Raw genomic sequence first — 25,950 nt, forward strand, 5'->3', positions numbered from 1 at the left:
TAGCCCCAGCTGGCCTGGAATTCACTAGGTAGACCAGGCTGGCCTTGAACTCATAGAAATCCGCCTGCTTCTGCCTCCCAAGTGCTGGGATTAAAGGCATGTGCCACCATGCCCAGCTAAAATCTAATTATTTAGCAGTGGTAGGAATCAAACCCAGAGCTTTGCATATGTTAGAATAAAGCTATGCTTTATTCCCACTCACAACCCTTGTAATTTTTTTTGAGACAGGGCCTCATTATGCAGCTCGGGCTGGTCTGGAACTTACTATACAGACCAGACTGACCTCGAATTCACAGAGATTTGCTTGCCTCTGCCTCTGCCTCCCAAGTGCTAAGATAAGCCATGCAACTACCAAGTGGGGCTTTCCTTATAACTCTTTTTAAACCGGTTAAGATTTCAACACATCAGAGCTGAAGAGAGGACTCTAATCAAGAATACTTGCTGCTCTTGTAGAGGACCCAGGTTTGGTTCTCAGCACCAAAACTGGGCAGTTGATAACTACCTATGACTATGGTTACACGGGTTTAGATGCCTTCCTCTGGCCTTGGTGGACACCTATACAAATGGTGCACAAATACAAACAGATATATACACACAAATAATTTCAAGCACATCAAGAATAAATGTAAGTGGAGACTGGTGGTACATGTCTGTCATCAACATTTAGGAAGTGGAGACAGGAGGATTTAGAGTTCAAAGCCAGTCCAGGCTACAGGAGACTCTCTCTCAAAAAAACAAAGTTAAGCAAATGCCTTTAATTAATCCCAGCACTAGGGAGGCAGAGGAAGGCAGATCTCTTGTGAGTTCGAGGCTAGCCTGGTCTACATAGTGAGTTCCAGGCCAGCTGGGGCTACAGGGAGACCCTGTCTCAAAAAAGACCAAACAAAACAAACAAGGGAGGTGGCTGGGGATGTGACTTGGTAGTGTCTGCCTAGACTGATGAGAGTTAGGGTTCATCCCTAGCACTATCACATAGACTGAGAATGGTAGTACACAACTGTAATCCCAGTGAGATGGAGGCAAGAGGATCAGGAGTTCAACATCAGCCTCAGCTACATAGTAAGTACTAGCCCAACATATATACTCGAGACCCTGTCTCAAAAACCAAAACCAAAATAAAATTGGTAACTTTTTAGTCATCAGCCTGGCAGCAAGCACCTTTACCCACTGAGCCATCTTGCAGGCCCTATAATTTTTTTTAAAAAAACATCTCATCTCAACTTTGAGGTCAGCCTGGGCTAAAAAGTGAACCCATGGGGAGGGATAGGAAGGAAAGGAGAGGGAAGAAACTATAAAAATAATTCACTGCATTTTAAAGTAAAATATTTAAGTGTGTATATTAGACCAAAAAATCAGGTTGATTGCAAATACAAAGCTTCCAATTCAAATGTTAAAACCTAAACCCTTAACCAGCTAGGTGATGAATATTGTTTTTCATTTTTTTGAGAAGACTTACAGTTGAAATAAACAGTATTTTTAGGGTTCTTTAAGATGCAAATTAGGTTCAAGAACATAAACCAGCCAAATTAGTGTGCTAGTTAACCCGATATCATGAAGGAAAATGCAGTCTTTGTAAATCATCCCCATTCATCTCGACCAATTCATAAAGTCTATTAAAATAAAACCCTTACGTTCTGTTTCTTCTGATTTACTATGAACATTCAAAACGGCAAAACAATTTACAGAATTAAACATGCATATAGCTTAAAAAAAAATTAGTCATCACGGCAAAATAATTTAGCAGGCAATCCTCAGAAAAAGGCCAACCTTCTTCTTCCTCACAGTGCCACTGGCATGTCCTAGATCAGGACAAGGCTGTCACTATCTCCCATTGAGTACAGTGTCCTCTACAGCTATTCAAGTCCACCTCTACCCTTGGGAGTCATCAATGGCTGATCACCTAATCTGGTTCTCGTTTCTCTATTTTATTTTTTGGTCTTTTTGAGACAGAGCATCCCTATAGCCCCACCTGTCCTGAAACTCAGTATGTAGACCACCTGGATCTCTGAGGTCCGCCTGCCTCAGCTGGGATTAAAAGCGTGCACAACCACATCCAGCATCTCGTTTCTTAAGTCTCTCTGAATCTAGAACACAGTCTGACCCTTTTTCTATATTTCTTGACAGGAACATTTGTAAAGAGTTCAGGTCTTAAGAAGAATGTCCCATAATCCAAATTTATCTAATATTTTTCTTGTCTATAAACAGGCTCATATTTTCATCAAAAATACTACACAGGTGATACTGTGTCTTTTCCCCTGCATTCCATCAGTAAACACAGGTCACCTGTCCCATGACTGCTTTTGTTAACACTGATCTTTGGGCTGTTTCTGAAAAGAACCATACAGGTTAGTCTAAATCTTTCAGTCTAACATATCACTACTTACTCTGTGCTAAACATATATTCATTCCATTCTAAAGGCAAGAAAATAGTGCCAAGTCATGCTGTCCTTTTAAATATAAAAACATGTTTAGTTCAACAGTGTATTCCTAGAAAAGATGGAAAAATCTATAAAATGGCATATAGAATTCAAAAGCTTGTCTTATAGAATTTATATTTGCTTTACAGTGATTTTTTTTCTATAACCTACAATGTGAACCTACAGATAATGGTTTTAAAAAACCCACTGCCACTGCAGTCATGTGCAATAGTCCACACCTTCAATCTCAGCACTTGAGAAGATAAGGCAAGAAGATCATTTGAGCTAAGGAGACAAGCTAGAACAGTACAGAAGAGCACCTCCCTTGTAAAAAAAAAAAAAAAAAAAAGAGTGAGCCAGTGAGATAGCTCAGTGGGTAAAGGTGTCTGCTGCCAGGCCTTTCTATCTGACTAGTACTTGAGCTCAATCCTTGGGTCTCACATAGTAGAAACAAGAACCAATTCCTGTAAGTTGTCCTCTGAACATGTATGAACACAAATAGATGAAATAAAAAAAATAAACAGAACACTCTTCAAATATCTTAACAGTTTTCCATTATTTAATGTATTCTCTATTAAATTTACCTGAGGAAATATTGACAATCTCTTTAACAATGGCATCCTGAGCCTCCTCATACTCAGCTTTATTTTTAGTATATTCTTCATTGAAAGAAGACAATTCACTGCAAATCAAAATACGGCATTATTAAAAATATCAAAATGTTTACTAGAAGTCATGTGCATCACATAAAACATATCCCGTGGTATTTGTATTATGGAGTATCTGAACAATAATTAAAATGGAAAAACAAATAGAAAACAGCATATGTAATGCAGGTGATGATGAAATTTAGTTTACTAACATTCTTTTATGCTGCTTATAACAACACACGGACACAATTTTTTTTTTTTTTTTCCTGTCTTTTTGAAGCAGGGTCTCCCTGTAGCCCCAGCTGTCCTGGAACTCACTATGTAGACCAGGCTGACCTTGAACTCAGAGAGATCTGCCTGCTCTGCCTCCCAAGTGCTGGGACTACAGGCGTGCACCACCACGCCCGGCTCACAATTCTTTTTTCAAAATTTTCATTTATTTTTGTTCTATGCATATATATTGTTTTATCTGCATATATATTAAGTTCACTACATGCATGCAATGCCCACGGAGGCCAGATGATGACGGTGGAACTGGAGTTATGGACGGTTGTTAGTCACTATGTGGGTGCTGGGAATTGACCCCAGGTTCCCAACAAGAGCAGCCAGTGCTCTTAACTGCTAAGCCAGCTCTCCAATCCCAATGGCACAATTCTTGCTATAACAATTATTTCCCCGATTAATATTCTCAGGTGTGACGGTTAGTGAAATATTTAAATGGAATTCTTATTTAGAATGGATACTATCTTCACTTCTAAAATCTAACCCAGGCCTGGCAAGATGGTTCAATTTGATAAAGACACTTGCTGCCAAGCTTGATGATATGAGTTTGATCCCTAGGACTCACATGGTGGAAAGGAGAGAATAAAATCCTGCAAGTTGGCCTCTGACCTCCACTCATACTGCAGCATGCACATTCTCATGAGTACACATACACATGCACACACACAAAATAAAAATACAGTAAAACAGATCCAGTTTTCCTCATTACTGTAGCACAATTTTCTTTTGATATGCAGTTTTAAAGCATGCCACCACACCAGGCTAGGACAATGTTTTTTAAAACTAAATCAGTGTTGAGTTTAAGGAGAAAATAAAAATTACAGTTAAAATAAAAACGGCTGAAGGAAGATGAAAATAAACTTAGGAAAAAAGTAATCGTTGGCATCCAAGAAAAGGAATGAAATTAAGAGGAACAAAAGAAGGGACACATGAAGGAGGTGAAGTATTTCAAGTGGAAGAGAATCAGTCAACCAAGGTACTAATGTTGGACTTGGCTGGGCCATAGCAGCAGCACACGAAAAAAGATTACTTGGTATATGCAAATGGAAAGAACTAAAGAAAAGAGGTAACCATGTCACAAAAGCCAGACTACTGTTAGAATAGACAGGTACAGAAGAGCAGGGCTAGTAGCAGATTCTACAGGCGTAAGACTTCAAAGATTTTACTTGGATAATGGCTATCCACTGGAGTCTTTTAAGAAGGAAAATGGTATGATCAGAGTCAAATACACAGCAAGCAAGCTCTTCCACAAACTCAAATCATGAAAGGTTTTTTTAAACAACTTTTAGTAGCATGTAGCCATTTAGTCCAATCTTTTGTATCTTAATAACCCATGGGTTTCATGAAGATGATTATTATACCAACAATTCTGTCTCTGTGTAACCTAAAGATATGTTGTTTGAAACAGGAGTGATAGTATATTAGAAAAACAACACAAGTTATATTTGAGAATCAAAGATGTAAGTTTCAATATCCACCATACTAGCCATTCAACTGGGGAACTGAAATTTGTCTCTATGAGAGAAACATACCTGTCCTATTTATTTCAGAAAGTTGATACGAGGAAACAACTACATGATTTTCTTTACTGGTATCTTCTAAATACCTGGAATAGCATCTGCATGTAACACTCAAAATGCTTAAGTAAAGAGGAGAGTGGATCCTGTTTGTACAACTGCTTCCTATACCAGGTAGGTCACAGGTTCTAGAACAGTACAGAAGGAGAAAAGACAACGTTCCTTCCATTGGATTTTTAAAAAATAACCTTTCTCGGTCTGGAGAGATGGCTCAGCGGTTAAGAACACTGATTGCTCCTTCAGAGGACTGGGGTTCAATTCCCAGCACCCACATGGCGGCTATAAACTGGGTACACTCACATACACGCAGGCAATACACTCATACACATAAAAATAAAAAAAAATAATATTTATAAAAAAAAAAACCTCTCAGTTATGAACAAGTTTTCAAATGAGTAACTTCCTGAGATCAATAACGAAAAAGGCATACACGTGTATGCATGTGTACACACACACACACACACACACACACAGAGTAACAGATTTTATTTATTTATTTATTTGTTTGTTTGTTTGTTTGTTTATTTTTTGTCTTTTTGAGACAGGGTCTCCCTGCAGCCCCAGCTGTCCTGGAACTACGTAGACCAGGCTGGCCTCGAACTCTCAAAGATCCACCTGCCTCTGCCTCCCAAGTGCTGGGATTAAAGGTGTGCGGCACGCCCGGCTAATTTAAAAAAAAAAATATTGTATTTATTATTTTTATTTTATGCATATGCGTGTATTGCCTGCATGTAGGTAAGTGCACCCGTGTCATGCAATGCCTGCAGAGGACAGAAGAGGCTGTCAGATCCCCTGGAACTGGAGTTACAGACAGTTGTTAGCTGCCATGTGGGTGCTGGAATTCAAACCTGTGTCTTCTGCAAGAACAACCAGTGTTCTTAACCGCTGAGCCATCTCTCTAGCCCCAACAGCAACAGTTTTTAGACATAAAACATAACAGTTGTAATAATATAGTGAACAGCCTCATTAAGGCACTAAACATCTCCCTAAACTAATTTATATACTGAACTGAAATACCAGAAGATTTTGCTTTTTGAGACAAGGTTTCCTTGTAGCCCCAGCTGGCCTGTAATTCACTATGTAGACCAGGCTTGCCTGGTTTTCACAGAGATCCATCTGCCTCTGCCTCCCAGATGCTGGGAATAAAGGGGTGCTCCAACACACCAGGCTCCAGAAGACTTTTTTTCTGCCTGATAAATGATACCAAACATTTTCCCAGAAAGTAAGCAAAAAAATAGCTGAAGCAGGACCATAAGGAGGAGCTAGCATTAACAGATATGGAAATATTAAGTAATTCAATCTACTCTGTATTGAAAAAAGAATGGTGAAGGGCTGGAGAGATAGCTCAGAGATTAAGAGCACTGACTGCTCTTGCAGAGGACCAGAGTTTGAATCCCTGTGCCCACATGGTGGCTAACAACCACCTGTTAACTCCAGTTCTATGTGATCCAACGCCCTCTTCTGACCTCCATGGGTACTGTGCAACATGGGTGCACTTACATACATGCAGGCAATATACACATATACATAGAATAAAAATAATAAATATTTTTTTTTTTAAAAAAAAGAGAAGAAAAAACATGGTGAGACAGTTAAGGGAAAAACAGTTTCTCTTTGTTTTTGTTTTCTGAGCCAGGATCTCACTCTATATCCCAAGCTGGCCTTGAATTTGTGACAATCCTCCTGTCTCAGCCTTCCCAGTTCCAGGATTATAGACATGGAGCACCATACCTAGCTGTTTAAATAGACTCAGTCAATGAGGAAGAGACTGATTAACAAATGGGGTTGGACTATCTGACTAGCCTCTTGGAAGAAAATAAGACCCAATTGCTACTTGATGCTTTTTATCAGTAAGCAATAAAAACAAGGTAAAAATTCTGCCATAAGACATTTTAACAGAGCATCCATAGAACTACCAAAAACTTCCAAGTATAACAGACTTGCAAACCTGTTAGTAAATTTAACACCATTCTTCTGGATATCTACTGTACTGAAGTTTTTATTGTTGCGAAGGACTTTTTCTTCCTTGCAGGTTACACGGAAATAATACCCAAACTGTGCACTGGAATCCAATTTAATCTGTTTGCCAGGTTCCAATCCTTCAGGATCAGAAAGAAAAAAGTTAGTGTGTCAAAAATATACAGCCATCTTTCAATATAAATGTTCAAAATCATAACATCTGAATAATATAATATATTCATTATAAGAAATTATTAATATTATATCACTAGAAAAGATTCAAATTCCTGTTCATTTGAAAACTACATGAAATAAACTTACCTATGGAATCCTTAAATTCTGGTATAAGTGCTGGCTACTAACATGGAAGTTTTTGTTGTTTTTAGTTTTATTTTTTTGTGGTAAACCCAAAGGTAGTACAGAACCAGTAGTGGGCAGCACATGTTTTAGATGTTGAAGGCTTATGAAAATGGGTACAGTGTGACTTGTGCCTGAGGAATTTTGCATAAAGCTTTTCTTTTTTAATATTTATTTGTGTGTGTATTTGTATGTGTGTGGGAGTGTGTGCGCCAGAGTTCATGTGTGGAGGTCAGAGGACAATTTTTTTTTTTGTCTTTTTGAGACAGGGTCTCCCTGTAGCTCGAGCTGTCCTGGAACTCACTAAGTAGACCAGGCTGGTCTTGAACTCAGAGATCTGCCTGCCTCTGCCTCCCAAGTGCTGAGACTACAGGTGTGTGCCACCACGCCTGGCTCAGAGGACAACTTTTGAGAGTGGTTCTCTCCTTTCACCATCCCAGGGATGGAACTCAGGCCATTAGGCTGCTTAGTGGCAAGCACCTTTACCCACTGAGCTACCCCACCAGACCAGGCATCTTTTCTTAACCACGAATGTTTGGAATTTAGAGTATATGTAAATGAGATCAACTACAATTTCCAAATAAAAATTTGAGTCCAACAATGAGATTCCAGGAAAACTAGGACATATATCTTGTTAAGTGCAAAAATATTTACAGAGCAAACAATCTGACTGATCAGCTAAACTTTATGCACCTAAGATCTGTGAGATTTTCTAATTATGGCCTCTCTTCATAATTTCACTCAAACCATTAGACCACAAACCAGAAAATAAAAAGACTATATACAAATCTTTTGGCTGAAGAAAAGCCAACTGAATGCTAGTAGCAGCAACAACTCAAGACAGACCTCACTGCAAAGAGAGGACAGTGGAGACCTATGCATACATAGAGATGGCTCAGCGGTTAAGAACACTGGTTGTTCTTGCAGAAGACACAGGTTTGAATCCCAGCACCCACATGGCAGCTAACAACTGTCCATAACTCCAGTTCCAGGGGATCCGATAGCCTCTTCTGACCTCTGCAGACATTGCACGACATGGGTGCACTTACCTGCATGCAGGCAATACATGCATACACATAACATAAAAAATAAACACCTGTGAGTTCAAGGCCAGCCTGTTCTACATAGTGAGTTCCAGGACAGCTCGGGCTACAGGGAGGGAGACCCTGTCTCAAAAAGACCCCCAACCCAAAAAATAAATAAATAAATAAAATTTAAAAACAAAACAAAACAAAAACCCAGATTTTAATAAAGGAACCTCTCAGAGTGTTCAAAGGGAAGCTGCAGCTCTACAGTGAGAGTCTGCAATCTACAGTGGTGAGTCTCAGACCAAAGCACCACTCAATTTCCACTGAGTGGCGTCATCTTGCGGACGGAAAGTAAGAAAGATGATTCTGGACGCTGTACACAAAAGATTACTCGAGCCTCTATAACTCTTACCAAGACCCCGGGCTGCATTTACTAGTGTAGACTGCATCTTCTTTTCCAGGCCATCCATTACTTCTCTCAGTTCACTCAGATTAGGATCAAATGAAGGTTTTACAAGAAATTCGTGGTTTTCCACCTATAAACAGAACAAAGAACAGCTAAATTAAACAATGGGTGAAGACAGAAATTATGAAGCAAATATTTTCTTCTATTAATTTAAATTTGACTAATGTTTGGAGTTGAATGACTGACCATCTGTAAGTTACTCAGTCAAAACTATTAAGGATAAACTTAACAGATGTAAAGTTGCCTATTAGAAGCTTAAGAGTTCTAGATATATAAGAATTATTAATATGGCTGGGTGTGCTGGAAAATACCTTTAATCCCAGCACTCAGGAGGCAGAACAGGCAGATCTCTGTGACATCATGGCCAGCCTCATGTACACAGAGAGTTCCAGACCAGTTTGGGCTACAATAACCAAAAACTAACAAAAGAACTATCCATATGAAGCAGACCTAGTGCTCCGGCTGCAAGTACCTTCAATACTACTCCTGGTCATGTTTTCCTTAAATGTAACTAAACAATGTTCAGGACTCAAAACCATAACTGGTTTGGCTTTTCCAAAACCAAAGATCCATCTGAAGAATCTCAAATATTAGCTGATTCAGCACTACATCCCTCCCCTAACCCCCACCAAAAAAACCCACCGACCATTCTTTAAAAACTACAGTACCGGTAAGATGGCTCAGTGAGTAAAGACACTGGCAACTGGGGCTGGAGTGCTGGCTCAGCAATTAAGAGCACTGGCTGCTCTTACAGAGGACCTGGGTTCGATTCCCAGCACTCCCGTGGTGGCTAACAACCGTCCTACCTCCAGTTCCAGGGGATTCCACACCCTCTTCCGATCTCTGCAGGTATTGCATGACACAGGTGCACTTACACACATGCAGGCATACTCATACACAGAAAATTAAAAAATAAAAATAAAAGACACTGGCAACCATCAAGCCTAATGACTTGAGTTCCATCCTTAGAACCCATGTGAAAAAAAGAAAGAACTGACTCTCAAAAATTACCCTCTTGGGGCTAGAGAGGTGGCTCAGCGGTTGTTCTTGCAGAAGACCCGGGTTCAAATCCCAGCACCCACATGGCAGCTAACAACTGTCCGTAACTCCAGTTCTAGGAGATCTAACAGCCTCTTCTGTCTTCCAGAGCATTGCATGACACGGGTGCACTAACCTACAAGCAGGCAATACACATAAAATAAAAATAATAAACAAGCCGGGCATGGTGGTGCACGCCTTTAATCCCAGCACTTGGGAGACAGAGGCAGGCAGATCTCTGAGTTCAAGGCCAGCCTGGTCTACATAGTGAGTTCCAGGACAGCTGGGGCTACAGGGAGACCCTGTCTCAAAAACATAAAAAAATAAAATAAAATAAAAATAATAAACAGAATATTTTTAAAAAATTGCCCTCTTACCTCCACAGGAGTGCCATGGGACACTTGCAAACCCTTTCCATAAATAAAGTTTTGGTTTTTTAAAATTATTTTATTTTATTTGTTATTATTTTTATCTGTATGTGGCACTAGGGGGTGGCTCAGTAGGTAAGAGCACTTTCTCATTAAGCAGAGGACCTGAGTTCAAATCCCTAGCATTCACACAAAAAGTCAGCAGGGCTGTGTATGCCTGTAACCTCAGCACCGCAGAGAGGGCCATGGGGGATCCTGAGTGTTCACTGGCTAGCCAGACAATAGGTAGAGAGCAGAGCAACAGAGGAAGACACCCAGTGTTCTGCTCTGGCTTCCCCATGTGCACACAGGTACCTAAGAATGCACACTCACAGGCACACACCACACATATAAACCACACCTACACATGGAAAATCAGTAAACAAAATTCAGCTTGACATGGTAGTGCAAACCTATTATCTTACCACGTGGGAGGTAGAGGCAGGAGGATCAGGCATTCTAGGTCATCCTGAGCTACAGTGAGTATGAGACCAGCTGGACTTCAGGAGGCCCTTTCTCAAAACAAAATATCTAAAATTCATCAAAATTTCATGATTTAAAAACACATTTTTGGGAGGGAGGAGATGCTGGGGATTAAACACAGCCTTGTACTCTTAATTTTTTTTTTTTTCTTTCCTAGCTGGGAGTGGTGGTGCTCGCCTTTAATCCCAAGCACTCAGGAGGCAGAGGCAGGCTGATTTCTCTGAGTTCGAGGCCAGCCTGGTCTCCATAGTGAATACAGGACAGTTGGGGCTACAGGGAGACCCTGTCTCAAAAAGACCAAAAAAAATTTTTTTTGTTTTTGTTAATTCCTCCTATATTAGTAACAAGAAACAGTAATGAAAAATAGATCTCATTTATAAGAACAAAACATACACTAAATATTTTTAAGTCCTTATTATATAGGGACCTTTGGAAATTTGAAGATTTAAAAACTGGCATGCAAAGAGGCAAACCATGGAAATAGAAAACTAAATATTAACAGTTCTTCAAGTCTAGTGACTGCTCAATAGGAATCCTTTTTTAAAATGAATGACTAAAATTTAAACAAATAAAATTACAAAGGAACATTAAAAAGAATGAAGTCTATCTGCACTAGGCATCAAGAAGTATTAAAAGACAATTATACATAAAAGCCTAATGAGTGAGTCAATTTCTAAAACAAGATGACAAAAACATACTCACTAAATAAGGTTGAGACAAATTGCTCCTAATTATTATCCATTTAATCAGAGCACACCTTCATATTCCTCAAGTAAACTACATAGATAAAATCAAATTGCAGAAAGCTAGCAAAAAAGGGAATAAAATATTCAAGCCAACAAAACAGATCCAACTATATAAAGTGTTAAAAGTTAAACATGTGAAAAGATCATTTTTTAAAAAAATATTTTATTTATTATTTTTATTTTATGTGTATGCATGTATTGTCTGCATGTAGTTACATGTCGTGCAATGCCTGGAAGATCTTTTTTAAAGAAGACATACAATCAGTTTTACAAAAATATAAAAACATAAAGGGTAATATGAACTCCCCAGAGGGGAGTGCTGTCATAAGGAGACATGAGCACCTCAGCAACCCTGAGGTAGAATTCTACAGCTTTCACCCCCATGCAGGCAGCGATTCTACTATTGCTTGTCCCACCCAATGAAGAAAAAGAAACCACCAGCGAATACTAGTGAGGCCACACTGAAACTAGTATATTCATTCATGCCTGGTGAGAGTATAAACTGGCATAAAATTGAAGAAGCAGCTAGGTGTGGTGGCGCACACCTTTAATCCCAGCACTTGGGAGGTAGAGGCAGGCAGATCTACATAGGGAGTTCCAGGCCAGCTGGGGCTACAGGGAGACTCTATCTCAAAAAGACAGAGAAAAAAAAAAAGTGCTACACAACTTGCCTTTTCCAGTGAACCTAAAAAGGTTTAAGGCAGAGAGCAAGCAAAGTTCCTATCCTCGCCCCCATGGCCCAGAAACCTAATGATAAGGCAACAAAACCCTGAGAATTCTTACCCCAAGTCATGTGTACTCTTTCCAAAATGAGTCCTATGTACCCCCTTCACATTCTCCAACTGGCCTGAATGAAGGTAAGTCACTTTGCACTTTGAAGATGAAGATAACCCACCAAAAGCGGCAGAGCAACAAGAGCCATGTGGCAGACACAGGAGGTGCTTGCTTGCCCTGCTAGCTCTGTTTCAGCATCTGTACCGTCATGATGAAAACTAATCTAATCTTAGTAAAAAAGAACAATTCTTCTATTCTTGGGCTGCAGAGATAGCTCAGAGGTTAAGAGCACTGGCCGCTCTTGCAAATGACCCGAGTGAGTCCCAGCACCTACATGGTGGCTAACAAGCGTCTGTAACTCCAGTTCCAGGGGAATCCGATGCCCTCTTCTGACCTCGGTGGGCACTACATGACATGGATGCACTTACATACATTCACATTCAGGCAATACACTCATACACATAAAATAAAAATAATAATAAAAGAATGCTTTCTACTTTGGTTTCCAGCACCCACATCTGCCATGCAGTTCACAACTTCCTGTTAACTCCAGCTTCTGGCAGATCCACCCCTGTGCTCCCCAGCACTTGCACTCACACCTGCACACAGGCACACATATACATATAACTATTTTTAAAATTTTTTTAATTTAAAAACTGTTGCATGGTGGCACATGCCTTTAATCCCAGCACCCAGGAGGCAGAGGCAGGCAGATCTGAGCTCAAGGCCAGCCTGGTTCACTATCAAGGCCAGATAGTGAGTCCCTATCTTAAAAAGACAAAAAAAAAAAAAAAAAAAAAAAAAAAAGGAGAGGGACACGACTGAAGAGATGGCTCAGAGGTTAAGAGCACTTCCTGCTCTTCAGAGAACCCAGGTTCAGCTCCCAGCACCCACAAAGCAGCTCATAACTATCTGTAATCCATTCCAGGGGATCTGATGCCCTCTCCTGGCATCTGTGGAGCCCAGATACACATGTAGTACAAATATATACAGACAAACACTTATACACATAAAAATAAAAATAACTAAAAAAGTTTCTCTAATAATTACATTTTGGAATGTCTGGCAAAAGCAAATTTTACTTGGAAGACATGTACAATTTATACAGAAGCCACAGTGGTTATGAGCACTGACTGCTCTTGAAGAGGACCTGGGTTCAATTCCCAGCACCCACATGGCGGCCACAAACCGTCCTTAACTCCAGTTTCAGGGGAATCCGACGCCTTCTTCTGACCTCCGAGACATTGCATGACATGGATGCACTCACATACATGCAGGCAATATACTCATATACATAAAATAAAATAAATTTAAAAAATATTTTTTAAAAACCCTTAAAAAAAAAAGGAATTTGGCTGGGTGTGGTGGTACATGCCTTTAATACCAGCACTCGAGGCAGAGGCAGGCAATCTCTGTGAGTTGAAGGCCAGCCTGGTCTACATAGTGAGTTCCAGGAAAGCTGGGGCTACAGGGAAACCCTGTCTCAAAAAGACCAAAAAAAAAAAAAGAAATTTATCATCTAAACATATAAAATAAAAGAGGAAATAAGCTACAAGAAGGAAGAGTTACACAAGAAAACTAAAAATTCAACAGGAAAAGCTAACAAATTAAGACCTGAGAAAGGGCTGAAGGACAGCTCAGTGGTAAGCATGTGCTTAACATGCAGAACATCTCTGGTTCATCCCCCAGCACCAAACAAACTCCCCCCCAAATATAGAATTTTAGATATGAAGGAGTAATGCATACTTTAAAAATACTTTAAACATCTAAGAAAATATAAGAGAATAGCTACTACTTAAAAATGCTAGGAAGCTGGGCTAGAGAGGTAGCTCAGCGGTTAAGAGCACTAACTGTTCTTGCAGAGGACCCGGGCTCAATTCCCAGCACCCACATGGCAACTAACAATCATCTCTAACTCCAGTTCCAGGGGATCAGATGCCTTCTTCTGATCTCCCCAGAACTCCAAGATACAGGCGCGCTTACATAATGCAGGCAATACACTCAAACACACAAAATAAAAATAAAATGCCAGGAAGCTAAAAATGAGCTAAAAAACAATTATAAATAAAAAATACAATTGCTATGGGAAAAGACTGACAGACTACTTATGCATTAGTGTTCTTGTGAAAGTCCCCTAGAGAACTAAACATCTGAAGTATTCATGAAGAGAGCAGTACCAAGACACATGGCAGGAAAAGCCTAACATATGTCCAATCACAGCTTTAGAGAATGAGAAAGGAGCACAATATTGAAACAATGATTTAATTCTCTAGACTTGATCACAAACATGAACTGCTTATGAAGAAAATAAATCCTGGGGTTAGCAAGCTGTCTCAGTAGGTAAAGGCACTTGCCACCAAGCCCTGTAAATTACACTCTGACACAAGCACACTTTTGGCACACTTATACCCAGCCCCACACATAAATATATAAATAGAAAAAAAAAAAAGAGAGAAAGAAATCAATCCACCTAAATAATATCTAGAAAGATTTCTAAACATCAACAAGACCAAAATATAGTACAATATAATTTTAGAGTAACTAAGAGAAAACACCTATGAACCTAGAACTGTACATCTAACGTATCCTTCAAGAATAAGAGTAAAACGTAGGCATTTTCAAGTAAGCAAACAAAATCTGACTGACGGACCTCCAATAATGGAATGTCAAATCTAAACTCAATAATTACTGTTGAGCTACTCAACAATTCTGGTCTCCATGGGCACAAGGCACACATGTGACATACACACAGAATAAAAATACATCTTAAATAGGGGCTAGAGAGATGGCTCAGTGGTTAAGAGCACTGACTGTTCTTACAGAAGACCCAGGTGCAAATCCCAGAACCCACATAGCAGCTAACAACCATCTGAAACTCCAGTTCCAGGGGACCGGCTGTCCTCCACGGGCATTGCACGACACGGTGCACTTACTTACATGGAGTCATAAGGCTCATACAGATAAAAAATAAAAATAATAAATAAAATATTTAAAAAATACATCTTAAATAAAATTTAGTAACTAGACAGTTTGCAAACCAATGAATGCATCGAACAGAACAAGCACAGGGAGAGACGCAAACCCCACTTTCTCCTTACCTACCCCTCCCCTCCTTCGTTTCCCTTCTGCAGTGCAGAGGATGGAACCAATGGCTTGTCAATGCTAGTTAAGCAAACACTCTACCAGTAAACTAAATTCCCAACCCTAATCTTAAAATCCCAATCAAGGGGGCTGGAGAGATGGCTCAGCACTTAAGAACACTGGCTGTTCTTGCAGAAGACCCAGGTTCAAAGACCCAGGTTCGAATCCCAGCACCCACATGGCAGCTAACAACTCTCCATAACTCCAGTTCCAGGGGGTCCGACAGCCTCTTCTGTCTTCCACCGGCATTGCACGACACAGGTGCACTTACCTATATGCAGGCATAACACTCATACACATAAAAATAATAAATTAAAAAATAAATAAAATCCCAACCAATACAAAAGTAATCAATACTAAGGCTGGTGTCTCAAGGAGGGAACAGAAGGGGGAAAAGAGAATGGACAAAGACAAAACAATTTAATGGAAATAAGTTCAAGGATATAAGAAATCACAATATATATTGCACTAAAATTGCTACTTAAACAAACAACAACAAAAGGGCCGGGCATGGTGAGTTTGAGGCCAGCGAGGGCTCCCCAGTGAGACCTTGTCTCAAAAGGAAAAAGAAAAAAAAGATGAAAACAAGAAGGTAGAAAGAAGAGGGGTGTACCGGGGGATCCAGGGAGAGTGAGGGGGAAGATTCATGCCGGATATGAGCAAGATAACGTTGTCTACATGTATGAAACACATTTTTAAAAATACAGTTCACTGAATCACCCAATAAAGAAACTTTACTGTTTTGTCAAAATTACTGCCTTCTTTGAACCTTTGCTTAGGGTAGTTTGATAGTTTTGATCTACATTTATTTCAAAAATAGAAAAAATTTAAGGTTTTATGGAAAGCAGCCACAGAACACTTACAAAGCAAGGGGAAAGGGGCACGCACACCAACCACTGTGTAACTGACAGATCCTTCATCACATGAACTCCTAAGAGCACAGCTGGAAAACACTAAGTGAGGCTTTCAAAGATTAGACATGAAACAACTTATCGTCCCTGGAGATTTCCCCAAAGTAGTTCTGAAACATGTAATTTAAATGTCTAAATTCATTACAAAGATCTAGGATGACAGTGAAAGTTTAAGTCTGAGTTGTAACCTAAGGTAAGTTTAGAGGCTGGTCACTGAGAATGAAGAAGATACACCAGGTCAGCTTCTGAGAGAACCTGGCTCAAGTTTTAATTACCAATGTGATAGTATTTTTTTAAAGTATTACAATTTAAAATAACAGGAGGAGGGTGCTGCTCTGAGAGATGGCTCTGGGTGTGCCAGCACCCAATAGAGGGTTGTTAATCATCTGTAACTCCAGTTCCAAGGGGTCTGATGCCTTCTTCCTTCTTCTGGCCTTGGAGGGCACTGCACAACACTAACATAAATTAAAAAACAAAATAAAATAAACCAAAACCAGTATCACAAGATGCTATGAAAGCCTCTAGTTACAAGACAGTGTCTTAGGAGTAACTCATTTAGCAGGACTTTCCCCCTCTCCGCAGTGCTCACACTGTAGCCCCCGCTGCCCTTGAACTCACACAATTTTTTTGACTCTGTCTCCTGAGTGCTGGAATTAAAGACATGTGCCACCACACCCAGCATGTGTGATTTTCTTTAAAACTGGGACAGTGGCACATGCTTCTAGTTCAAACACTCTTAACACTCAGGAAGCTGAGGCAGGAGGATCAGAAGTTACAAGCTATACAAGTGAAAAAAATTCCTTTAACCAGGCCACTTAAATTCAAGAGTCATTTCCTGTGCTGACTTTTATTTTCACTGAAATGATTACTGTTGTAAAAGAAAACAGTTCTGAGGCTGGAGATGTAGCACAGTGATGGGACACTTGCCTAGCATATTCAGGGTCCTGGATTTGATCTCCAGAACTGTCTCCATTCTCAAATCCATTTCTTTCCTGTTACTCATTTAGATCCATGGATCACAAAGATACCACACAAAAGTGCCCAAACTGGAGACTCCAAAGAAAAATATGACATTTTTTCTAATGTGATTTTAATTTTTAAATTTTTCTTTCTGGTTGTTCTTTGTTTTTCAAAATTATTCTGCTGGGCTGTAGAGATGGCTCAGCAGTTAAAAGCACTGACTGCTCTTGCAGAGGACTTTGGGTTCAATTTCCAGCACTCTCAACGGCAGCTAACAATTGTCCAGAACTCCAGTTCCAGGGGAATCCAACTTCCTCTGATCTCCTTGGGCACTGCAGGACACAGGTGCACTTACACACATACAGTCAATACATTCAGACACTAAAATAAAAATATTAAAAAAAATTTCTGCTGCTTAAATTACATGTAAATTGCATACCTGATCCATATCTAAAGTTGTTTCTATCATTTCCTGAAATTTTGAGAAATCAGAACGAAGATCAATAAGGGGAGTCACAAAAACTGCCAACAGCAATGCTTGGTGTCTTCCTAAAACAAAGCAAAAATAAGAACAAAGACAATGGATCATAAAAAATTTGAAATAATGAACACCTTTTGGTCCAGAAAGTACAAACTGCAGGTCTCCAAAGTTAGTTTTACTTTCATATTTTAACTCAAAATTATACCCTATTTTATAGACAAGAAAGTAATGTGATGTAACACCAGTGCCTCCTAAAAAAAATAGTGCCTCCCGGCATGTCTGCTATCTCTTCAGTAAGAGATGAAGAAACATAGTAACAACTAATGAATTTGATTTCTCACAGAACCTAATAAACCAAAGTCAAAGTCATTAAAATAAGACCGCTAACTTACATTTCTCATCTCCATTAATTACACAGTGTTCCAATTAACAGATGTTAAATTATTTAAACTGGAACTTTGCTTAATCCTGGGGAATAATATATAGAGAGGTACAGGAATCCACAAAGCAAATGGCGGGACTGGAGAGATGGCTCAGTGGTTAAGAGCATGGGCTGTTCTTGTAAATTACTGGGTTTGGTTCCCGGTACCTACATGGTGCCTAACAACCATTCATAACTGCAGTTCCAGGGGATCCGACGCCCTCTTTTGACCTTCGTGGGTATTACACAACATGCAGGCAATATTCATTCATACACATATAATAATAATTAAAAAAAATAATAGGGGCTGGAGAGATGGCTCAGGAGTTAAGAACACTGGCTGTTCTTGCAGAAGACCTGGGTTCAAATCCCAGCACCCACATGGCAGCTAACATCAGTCCGTACCTCCAGTTCCAGGGGATCCGACAGCCTCTCCTGTCCTCCGCGGGCATTGCAGGACACGGGGGCACTTACCTACATGCAGGCAATACATGCATACACATAAAATAAAAAAAGTTTTTAAAAAAATATTTTATTATTTTTATTTTATGCGTACAAGTGTATTGCCTGCATGTATGTGAGTGCACCCATGTCATGCAATGCCACGGAGGTCAGAAGAGGGCTTCGGATTCCCCTGGAACTATAGTTAAGGACAGTTTGTAGCCGCCATGTGGGTGCTGGGAACTGAACCTGGGTCCTCTGCAAGAGCAGTCAGTGCTCTTAACCGCCGAGCCATCTCTAGCCCCAGCAAATAAAATATTTTTTAAAAATTCAATAAATAATGGCTGGGCATGGTGGTGCACGCCTTTAATCCCAGCACTTGGGAGGCACAGGCAGGCAGATCTCTAAGAGACTGAGGCCAGCCTGGTCTACATATTTAGTTCCATGCTAGCTGGGGCTACAGTGAGACTGTTAAAAAAACCAAAACCAAAAAAACCACAAAAACCTACTGAAAAATTACATATAAATAAATAAATAAACAAATAAATAAAATAAAAAATAAATTTTTTTTTTTTTAAAAAGTAAGTGGCATGGAAAGTGGGAAGAGAGCTGGATGACAGTCCCAGCTCCTCTGCTCTTTGGCTTTCTCAGTTGGAACATGGTGCCCTGAGCCCTTTTTTCCTCATCAGTATAATGGAATGGTATGACCTACCCAGAGGACAGGAGATAACTGTATACAACACTTTCATAGCGTTCCACACTTATCAGAAGCTCAACAATAACCACTATATATTACTTCTGGTAATTACTAGTAGGAATACAAGAACTTTCTCTTCTCATCGCCAATAAATTCTTGTAAGAATTCTATAAGTGATCTGTAGCACACTGAATTTTACTCCACACTACGAGATTTCAATTTTAGTAGCTCTTGATTAAGAATGATGAAAAATTCAGAGCCAGGAAAATGTTTTTAAACCTCATGTTTTTTTTCTTATTATTATTAATCACAATAGCATCTATGCATACCAAGAAACAGCATGTATGTGTGAAACATTTGGACAGACTATATATAAACAATACTTTGCCTACATAATGTCTGTTGTGTTACAGTGCCTGGTTGTTTACTTCCAGTTGTCTTATGAACTGGTAAAAAGGATGAATGAATGCCAGCCAATCGAAAAGTGGTGTTAGATCACAGAATAGTTTTCTTCCCTCACTCCATTAATGTTTTCAAATGAGCAAGGGACACTGGACTCAGTACATCTGTAATCCCAGTACTTGGGAGACTGAGGCAGAAAGATCACAAGATTTGAGGCCAGCCTGGGCTGCACAGTGAGATTTTATCTCTAAAAAACTAAAACAACCACTGACCAAAAAAAATCAAATGATCAAGGCAGTTTTTTTTGGGGGGGGGGGGGGGCGTCTTTTTGAGACGCTGGCCTGGAACTTGCTATGTAGACCAGGCTGTCCAAAAATCAAATGATGAAAGAAAAGGTGTTTTGTTTTGCTGGTTTTTTTGAGATAGGTTTCCCTGTAGCCACAGCTGGCCTGGATCTCACAGACCTCCACCTGCCTCTCACTCCCAAGTGCTGGGATTAGAGGTGTGTGCTACCACCTCTGGCAAAGCAAAGTTCTGACACAAAGAATGGGCCTCAGCATGAAGTGCTCAAAGGTGTTATCACTGTACTTTCCACTATGTTAATACATGTAGATGAAAACACTTGCCAATGTCAAAACAAAATCTGACTGAATTCTGACCTTCAGTACAAATTTATAATTTTGATGAAACTGGACTCTGTTAGAAGCAAATATCTTAAGGAATGACATTGCAAAGGAGAAAACTAAAGTCTAGACTCTAAGGCTACAGAGTTCACCAATTCAAGTGCTATGTGCACATCTATTAAAGGGCATGTTTCTACTGAAGTTTGTTGTTGCTTTTGCCAATAATACATTAAAATTTTACATGTGTTTGAGGTCTACTTCAATCCTGTTTCCCATAAGCTATTATCATTCTAGCTCATGGTCTTGAAGAACTTAAGAATTCCCATGTTATAATCACAGAAATAACCTGTATCAACATTAGACTCTGTCACCATTGATATGCCTAACCCTCAAACACAGACCTACTTTATCACAGCTCTTTAGTGTCTATTAGTCTTCTCCTGAGTCTTCCTACTCCCCAACTTGCATGTTTTCACTGTTATCTTGAGATTCCTTCCCTTATTTATAACTTCTACTGAACCTCAGTTGACAATTTCCAACTGGATTTTGAAGAACTATATTCTCTATTAACTACTATAGCCTAGAAAGTCCTGTACAAGCTAACGCAAGGTCAACAAACCCTTTGAATTGAGAACAGTACATGAGCACAGCAGGGAAGTAAGTTCTATCTTTATATTGCTTCTAACCTCTAACAGAAATTTAACGTTTTCTTCTATTATTAATATAGCAATAAACCTCAGCAGTTTGTCAGAACCTGTATCTGTTACCAAACAATCAGTTATATTCTCATAATTTTTCAAGCTTTCCTAAAGTTTCACTTAAGTTCATTATTTGAAAACCGAAGGAATAGGCCTGTCATATTTCTTTTTCAGAAACAAAGTCTTAATAATGTTGTATGGGTATCACACACCTGGGTTCAAGTCATCTTCTTGCCTCACCTTACTGAGCAGCTATGATACAGAATTGCACCACCACACCCAGCTTGTCAGAATCTTTTTAAGTACATTAAGAGGATAGAGAGAGAGAGAGCTCAGTGGTCAATAGGGCTTGCTGCTCTTGCAGACAACCCAAATCTGGTTCCCAGAACCCACATCAGGCAGTTCTTCTGGCCTGTTGACATGTGGTGGGCACACACACGGAAACACACACACACACACACACACAAATGAATCTTAAGGGGCTGGGGTAGAGGGTTCAGTTCTCAGGACCCACATGGCAGATAACAACCATGTAACTACAGTTTCAGGGGCTTCAACTCCCTCTTCTGGCCTCTACGGGCATTGCATGCATGTGGTACACTTACACACATGCAGGTAAAACACACACAAAGACTTTTTAAAAATCTTTTAAAAATGCATTAATTAAAAGGTTATAGAGTTGTATACTTTGATAATTTTAGTTCCATAGAATTAGTTTCTTTTGTGCCTGTTTTATTTCATGTATTTAAAAACACTATTCTGGGGCAGAGAGGTGGCTCAACAGTTACGAGCACTGGCTGCTCCTGCACAAGACCTTGGTTGAATTCCAAACACCCACATGGTAGCTAACAACTCTCTGTAACTCCAGTTCTAGAGGATCTGATGCCCTCTTCTGGCCTCCATGGGCATTGCATACACCAGTTCACTTTAAACACTCATACACAGAAAATAGAAGTGAAAAGGGTATGTCTCAGAAACTGTTAAAATGTTTACCTTGGTAACCATAAGTATTTTTTAAAATTTCTTTCGATTTATTTTATTTTTATTTTGTGTGTATTGCTTGCATGTGTATAAGTGTAGTGTCTGAGGAGGGCAGAAGAGAGCATCAGATCTCCTGGAACTGGGTTATGGATGGTTAGCTGCCATGTAGGTGCTGGGATTTGAACCCAGGTCTTCTGCAAGAACAGCTAGTGCTAACTGCTAAGCCATCTCTCCAGCTCCAGTAAGCATAAGTATTAACATTACTGTAACAACTTATACCATAACTGAATCACATTAAAAGTGTCACAGGCTAGTGACATGGCTCAGCAGGTGAAGGTACTTGCCACCAAGCCTGCTAACCTGAATTCAATCCCTGAGACCCACATGGTGGACGTTGTCTTCTGATCTCCACATGCACACTATGGCATCTGTACACACACATACATATACATACACACACAATAAATAAATGCAATAAAAATTTTTTTTTAAGTTTCACCATCCATGACCAAATTGGTTTTATTCCATGGATGCAAAGATAATTCAATAATGCAAATCAATAAATGTAATAAGCAAATAATTAGATTTAAGGACAGAAATCACATAATCATCTCAAGACGCAGAAAGGCCTATAATAAAGCTCAACATCCTTTCATGATAAATACCCTGAAAAAACTAGGAATAGAAAAAACATACCTCAACACAGTAAAGACCATACACAACATACCTATACCAATGAGGGAAAACTGACAGTATTTCCTCTAAAATCATGAGCAAGGCAAAAAAGCCTACTCTCTCTGCTCTTATTCAATATGGTATTTGAAGAAAACTCAGCAGTAAGACAGCAGAAAAAAATAAAAAGGATACCAATAGGAAGAAGTCCAATTATTGATATTCGTACACCATATTATCCTGCTCTTAAAAGACCCTAAAGACTCAGAAGAAAACCTCTTAGATGTGATTAACACTTTGAGCACAGTGGTAGGTTACAAAGTCAACATGCCTTAATCCCAGCACTTGGGAGGCAAGGACAGGTGAATCTTTGAAATCCAGGCTATGGTAGTTACATATGGAGTTCCAGGCGAGCTGGGGCTACAGGGAAATTCTATTGTAAATAAATAAATAAATAATAAACAAAAAAATAAATAAATTTGGTGCATGAGTATGTGTCTGTTGGTGCAAGTGCTTTCAGAGGCCAGAGGCGCTGGATTCCTCTGGAGTTGGAGTTCCAGGTGTTTGTAAGCAACCTGGCATGGGGCTGGGAACCAAACTCAGGTCCTCTGGAAGAGAAGTGCTATTAACTGTTGAGTCATCTCTCCAGCACCAAGATTCAGTAATTCTTTATAAGCATTTTTCAGGGAAATAAAATTAAAAAGTCAAAGTACACAGCATTTTAAATTATCCCAGTTTTATATGAACTGCTTCAGTTTTATACAACTTACTATAAGATTATTTCAGCTTTTATGTATACAGACTGTGGGCCTGTGGGTATGTACAAAGTCACAACAAAATTCGTTAGTGTGGGTAGTAGGGGTCAAAAAGGTTTAAGAAATATTGGCAATGAGTCCTTTAAACCAGTTTAGACTTTATTCCTAAAGAGATTTCAAAAAAGCACTCAGAAGGCTTTTTAACAGGTTGTGACACACATTCATGTTTGAGGAAGACAGCAAGTCAGAGCAAAGGGAACAGAATGAAGGGAGTAAAGACCAGAGACAGCAAGAGCATTGGGGCTGACAGTAACTCAGGTAAGAAATGACTAACCTGGACTTGGACTTAGCAGGAGGGCCGGCTAAGTGTCCAAAGTAAAGCATACTCATGATTTTAAATCAATATGACTTGGTACTTATGAATAGATGCAATGAAGAAGAATCAAAGCTGACTCTCAAGGCTTAGGCAATTCAGCATAGACAATGGGCCCAGACCGGAGTTACAGGACATTAGAGAATTTACAGAGCTGGGCATGGTGGCACATGCCTTTAACCCCTGCACTTGGAAGGCAAAAGCAGGCAGATCTCTGTGAGTTTTGAGGCTAGCCTGGTCTACACAGAGAGGTCCAGGCCAGCCAGGGATACATAATGAGACCCTGTTTCCCCCCCACACCCAAAGAGAATTTAGATAGAGGATTTCAAATTACATATTAGAATGTAGGACTGGGGCCAATGAGATGGCTCAGCAGGTAAATTGCTTCCTGCACAAGCCTGATAGCCCTGAGTCAATCCCCAAAACCCATGTAAGGGTGAAAGGAAAGAACTGAATCTATGAAACTGCCCTCTGACCTCACATGCACATATACACATTAATATTATGCACTCAATCATGTATAATAATAATAGTAATAATAACTTTTTAAAAGACACAGTGGAGGAGTTAGAGAGATGGCTCAGTGGTAAAGAACACTTGTTCCTCCTGAGGACCCATTTCAAATCCCAGCAAACACATGGCAGCTCACAACCACCTGTAACTCCAGTTCCGGGAACTCCAACACCCTCTTCTAGCCTCTGTTGGCATTGCACATAGTAGTGCACTTAACACATGCAGGCCAAACACTCATACACATAAAATAAAAATAATAAATACAAATTTAAAATTTTTTAAATTGTAGAAGACTACAAAATGGTTCAGGGCATTGAGGTACTTGCTGCTAAGACTGACAAGGGCATCCTAACTTAAAATGTGCACTCAGTCATGGAGGACCACCTTCCCTATAAGAGGAAAACTGTTTTTTTGTCAAGGGTATATGAGCAGCTGTATTACCCTGCTAGGACCTCCAAATAAGCTTTCAAGTAGTTTTTCTTGTAAGAGAAAAACTAAAAGGAGCGCTTTAATCAATCAATGACAACCTGCATTCTGAGCTGTGGCTGCCCCCTGCTGTCTGTGTCTACTTACTAAGGGTTTTTTCCCCCCCAGATTAACATTAAGCCTAGAATTTCATCAACACCAAAAAACCACAAGATGGTACGGTCATGTTGGATTTCTAGAAATACACTAATAGATTTTTAAAAGAAACTTAAATCAAGCTAGGAATAGTGATTGCACGCCTTTAATCCCAGCACATGGGAGGCAGAGGCAGTGGATCTCTGAGATAGAGGCCAGCCTGGTCTACATAGTGAGTTCCAGGCCACCTAGGGCTACAGGGAATGATAGAATGTGTGACCTGCCCGAGAACCATAAGCCCAATTAGGGAAGCGATAAAACTAAAAATCCTTTAAAGCGGCCAACTGGCCCTAAATTGGCAGCCTGGCCTTGTCAAGCCTTATCAATCTGTTACTCCAAGGACTGTTGAGCCAACCTGTCTCCTTTAGTGCCTAGAGATAGCTAGCCTGCCCTGCCTGAGAAAATCATCTTAGGAAGACCTTTAATCATCCAAGGACACCAGACCCTGGCACAAAGTAAATTCCTGCAGCTGTAAAATTCCTATAAAACCCCAACCTCCCTTCATTAGGGTACAGATGTTTTATTCCCAAGGAAAAGGCTTCTGTCCTTCACCATGAGTCCTGGATAAAGGATACATCCGTTGCTAGTGGCAGGTCTGGCTCTGTTTTTATTTCTAAACTCTATTCTTTCCTCCTCTCCTAAAATCTAACAGGGAAACTGTCTCAAAAAACAAAAAGCAAGGGGCTGGGGAGACGGCTCAGCAGTTAAGAATACTGCTTGTTCTTACAGAAGACCGGGGTTTGAGTCCCAGCACCCACATGGCAGCTAACAACTGTCCGTAACTCCAGTTTCAGGGGATCCGACAGCCTCTTCTGTCCTCTGCAGGTATTGCACCACACGGGTGTACTTACTTACACGCAGGCAATACACGCTGTCCTAGTTTGTCTCTTCATTGCTGTGACAAAATACTCTGACCAATATCAACTTGGGGAGGAAAGGATTTATTTAGCTTATATCTCCCAGGTCACAGTTCATCAGGGAGCCCAAGGTAGGAACAGGCCATGGAGGAACGCTGCTTACTGGCTTGCTCCCCTCACCCCTGATCAGCCTGCTTTCTTATGCAACACAGGCCCACC

The 25,950-nt window shown here is 39.9% G+C and overlaps 1 protein-coding gene across 1 annotated transcript in view; it reads right to left on the minus strand.

The window, feature by feature from the left end:
• The window catches only part of Msh2 (mutS homolog 2), a 63,838-nt gene that overhangs the window by 12,740 nt on the left and 25,148 nt on the right, over positions 1-25,950 (minus strand). The window contains exons 8-11 of the mRNA XM_008823049.2: positions 17,636-17,745; positions 8,683-8,806; positions 6,875-7,025; positions 3,002-3,099 (exon numbers count right to left, since the gene is read on the minus strand). Of these exons, the coding sequence (XP_008821271.2) occupies positions 3,002-3,099; positions 6,875-7,025; positions 8,683-8,806; positions 17,636-17,745 (483 nt within the window). The remainder of the gene's footprint in view (positions 1-3,001; positions 3,100-6,874; positions 7,026-8,682; positions 8,807-17,635; positions 17,746-25,950) is intronic.

Source organism: Nannospalax galili, unplaced genomic scaffold, assembly GCF_000622305.1.
Source record: "Nannospalax galili isolate Female #2095 unplaced genomic scaffold, S.galili_v1.0 scaffold286, whole genome shotgun sequence".
Lineage (NCBI taxonomy): Eukaryota > Metazoa > Chordata > Mammalia > Rodentia > Spalacidae > Nannospalax > Nannospalax galili.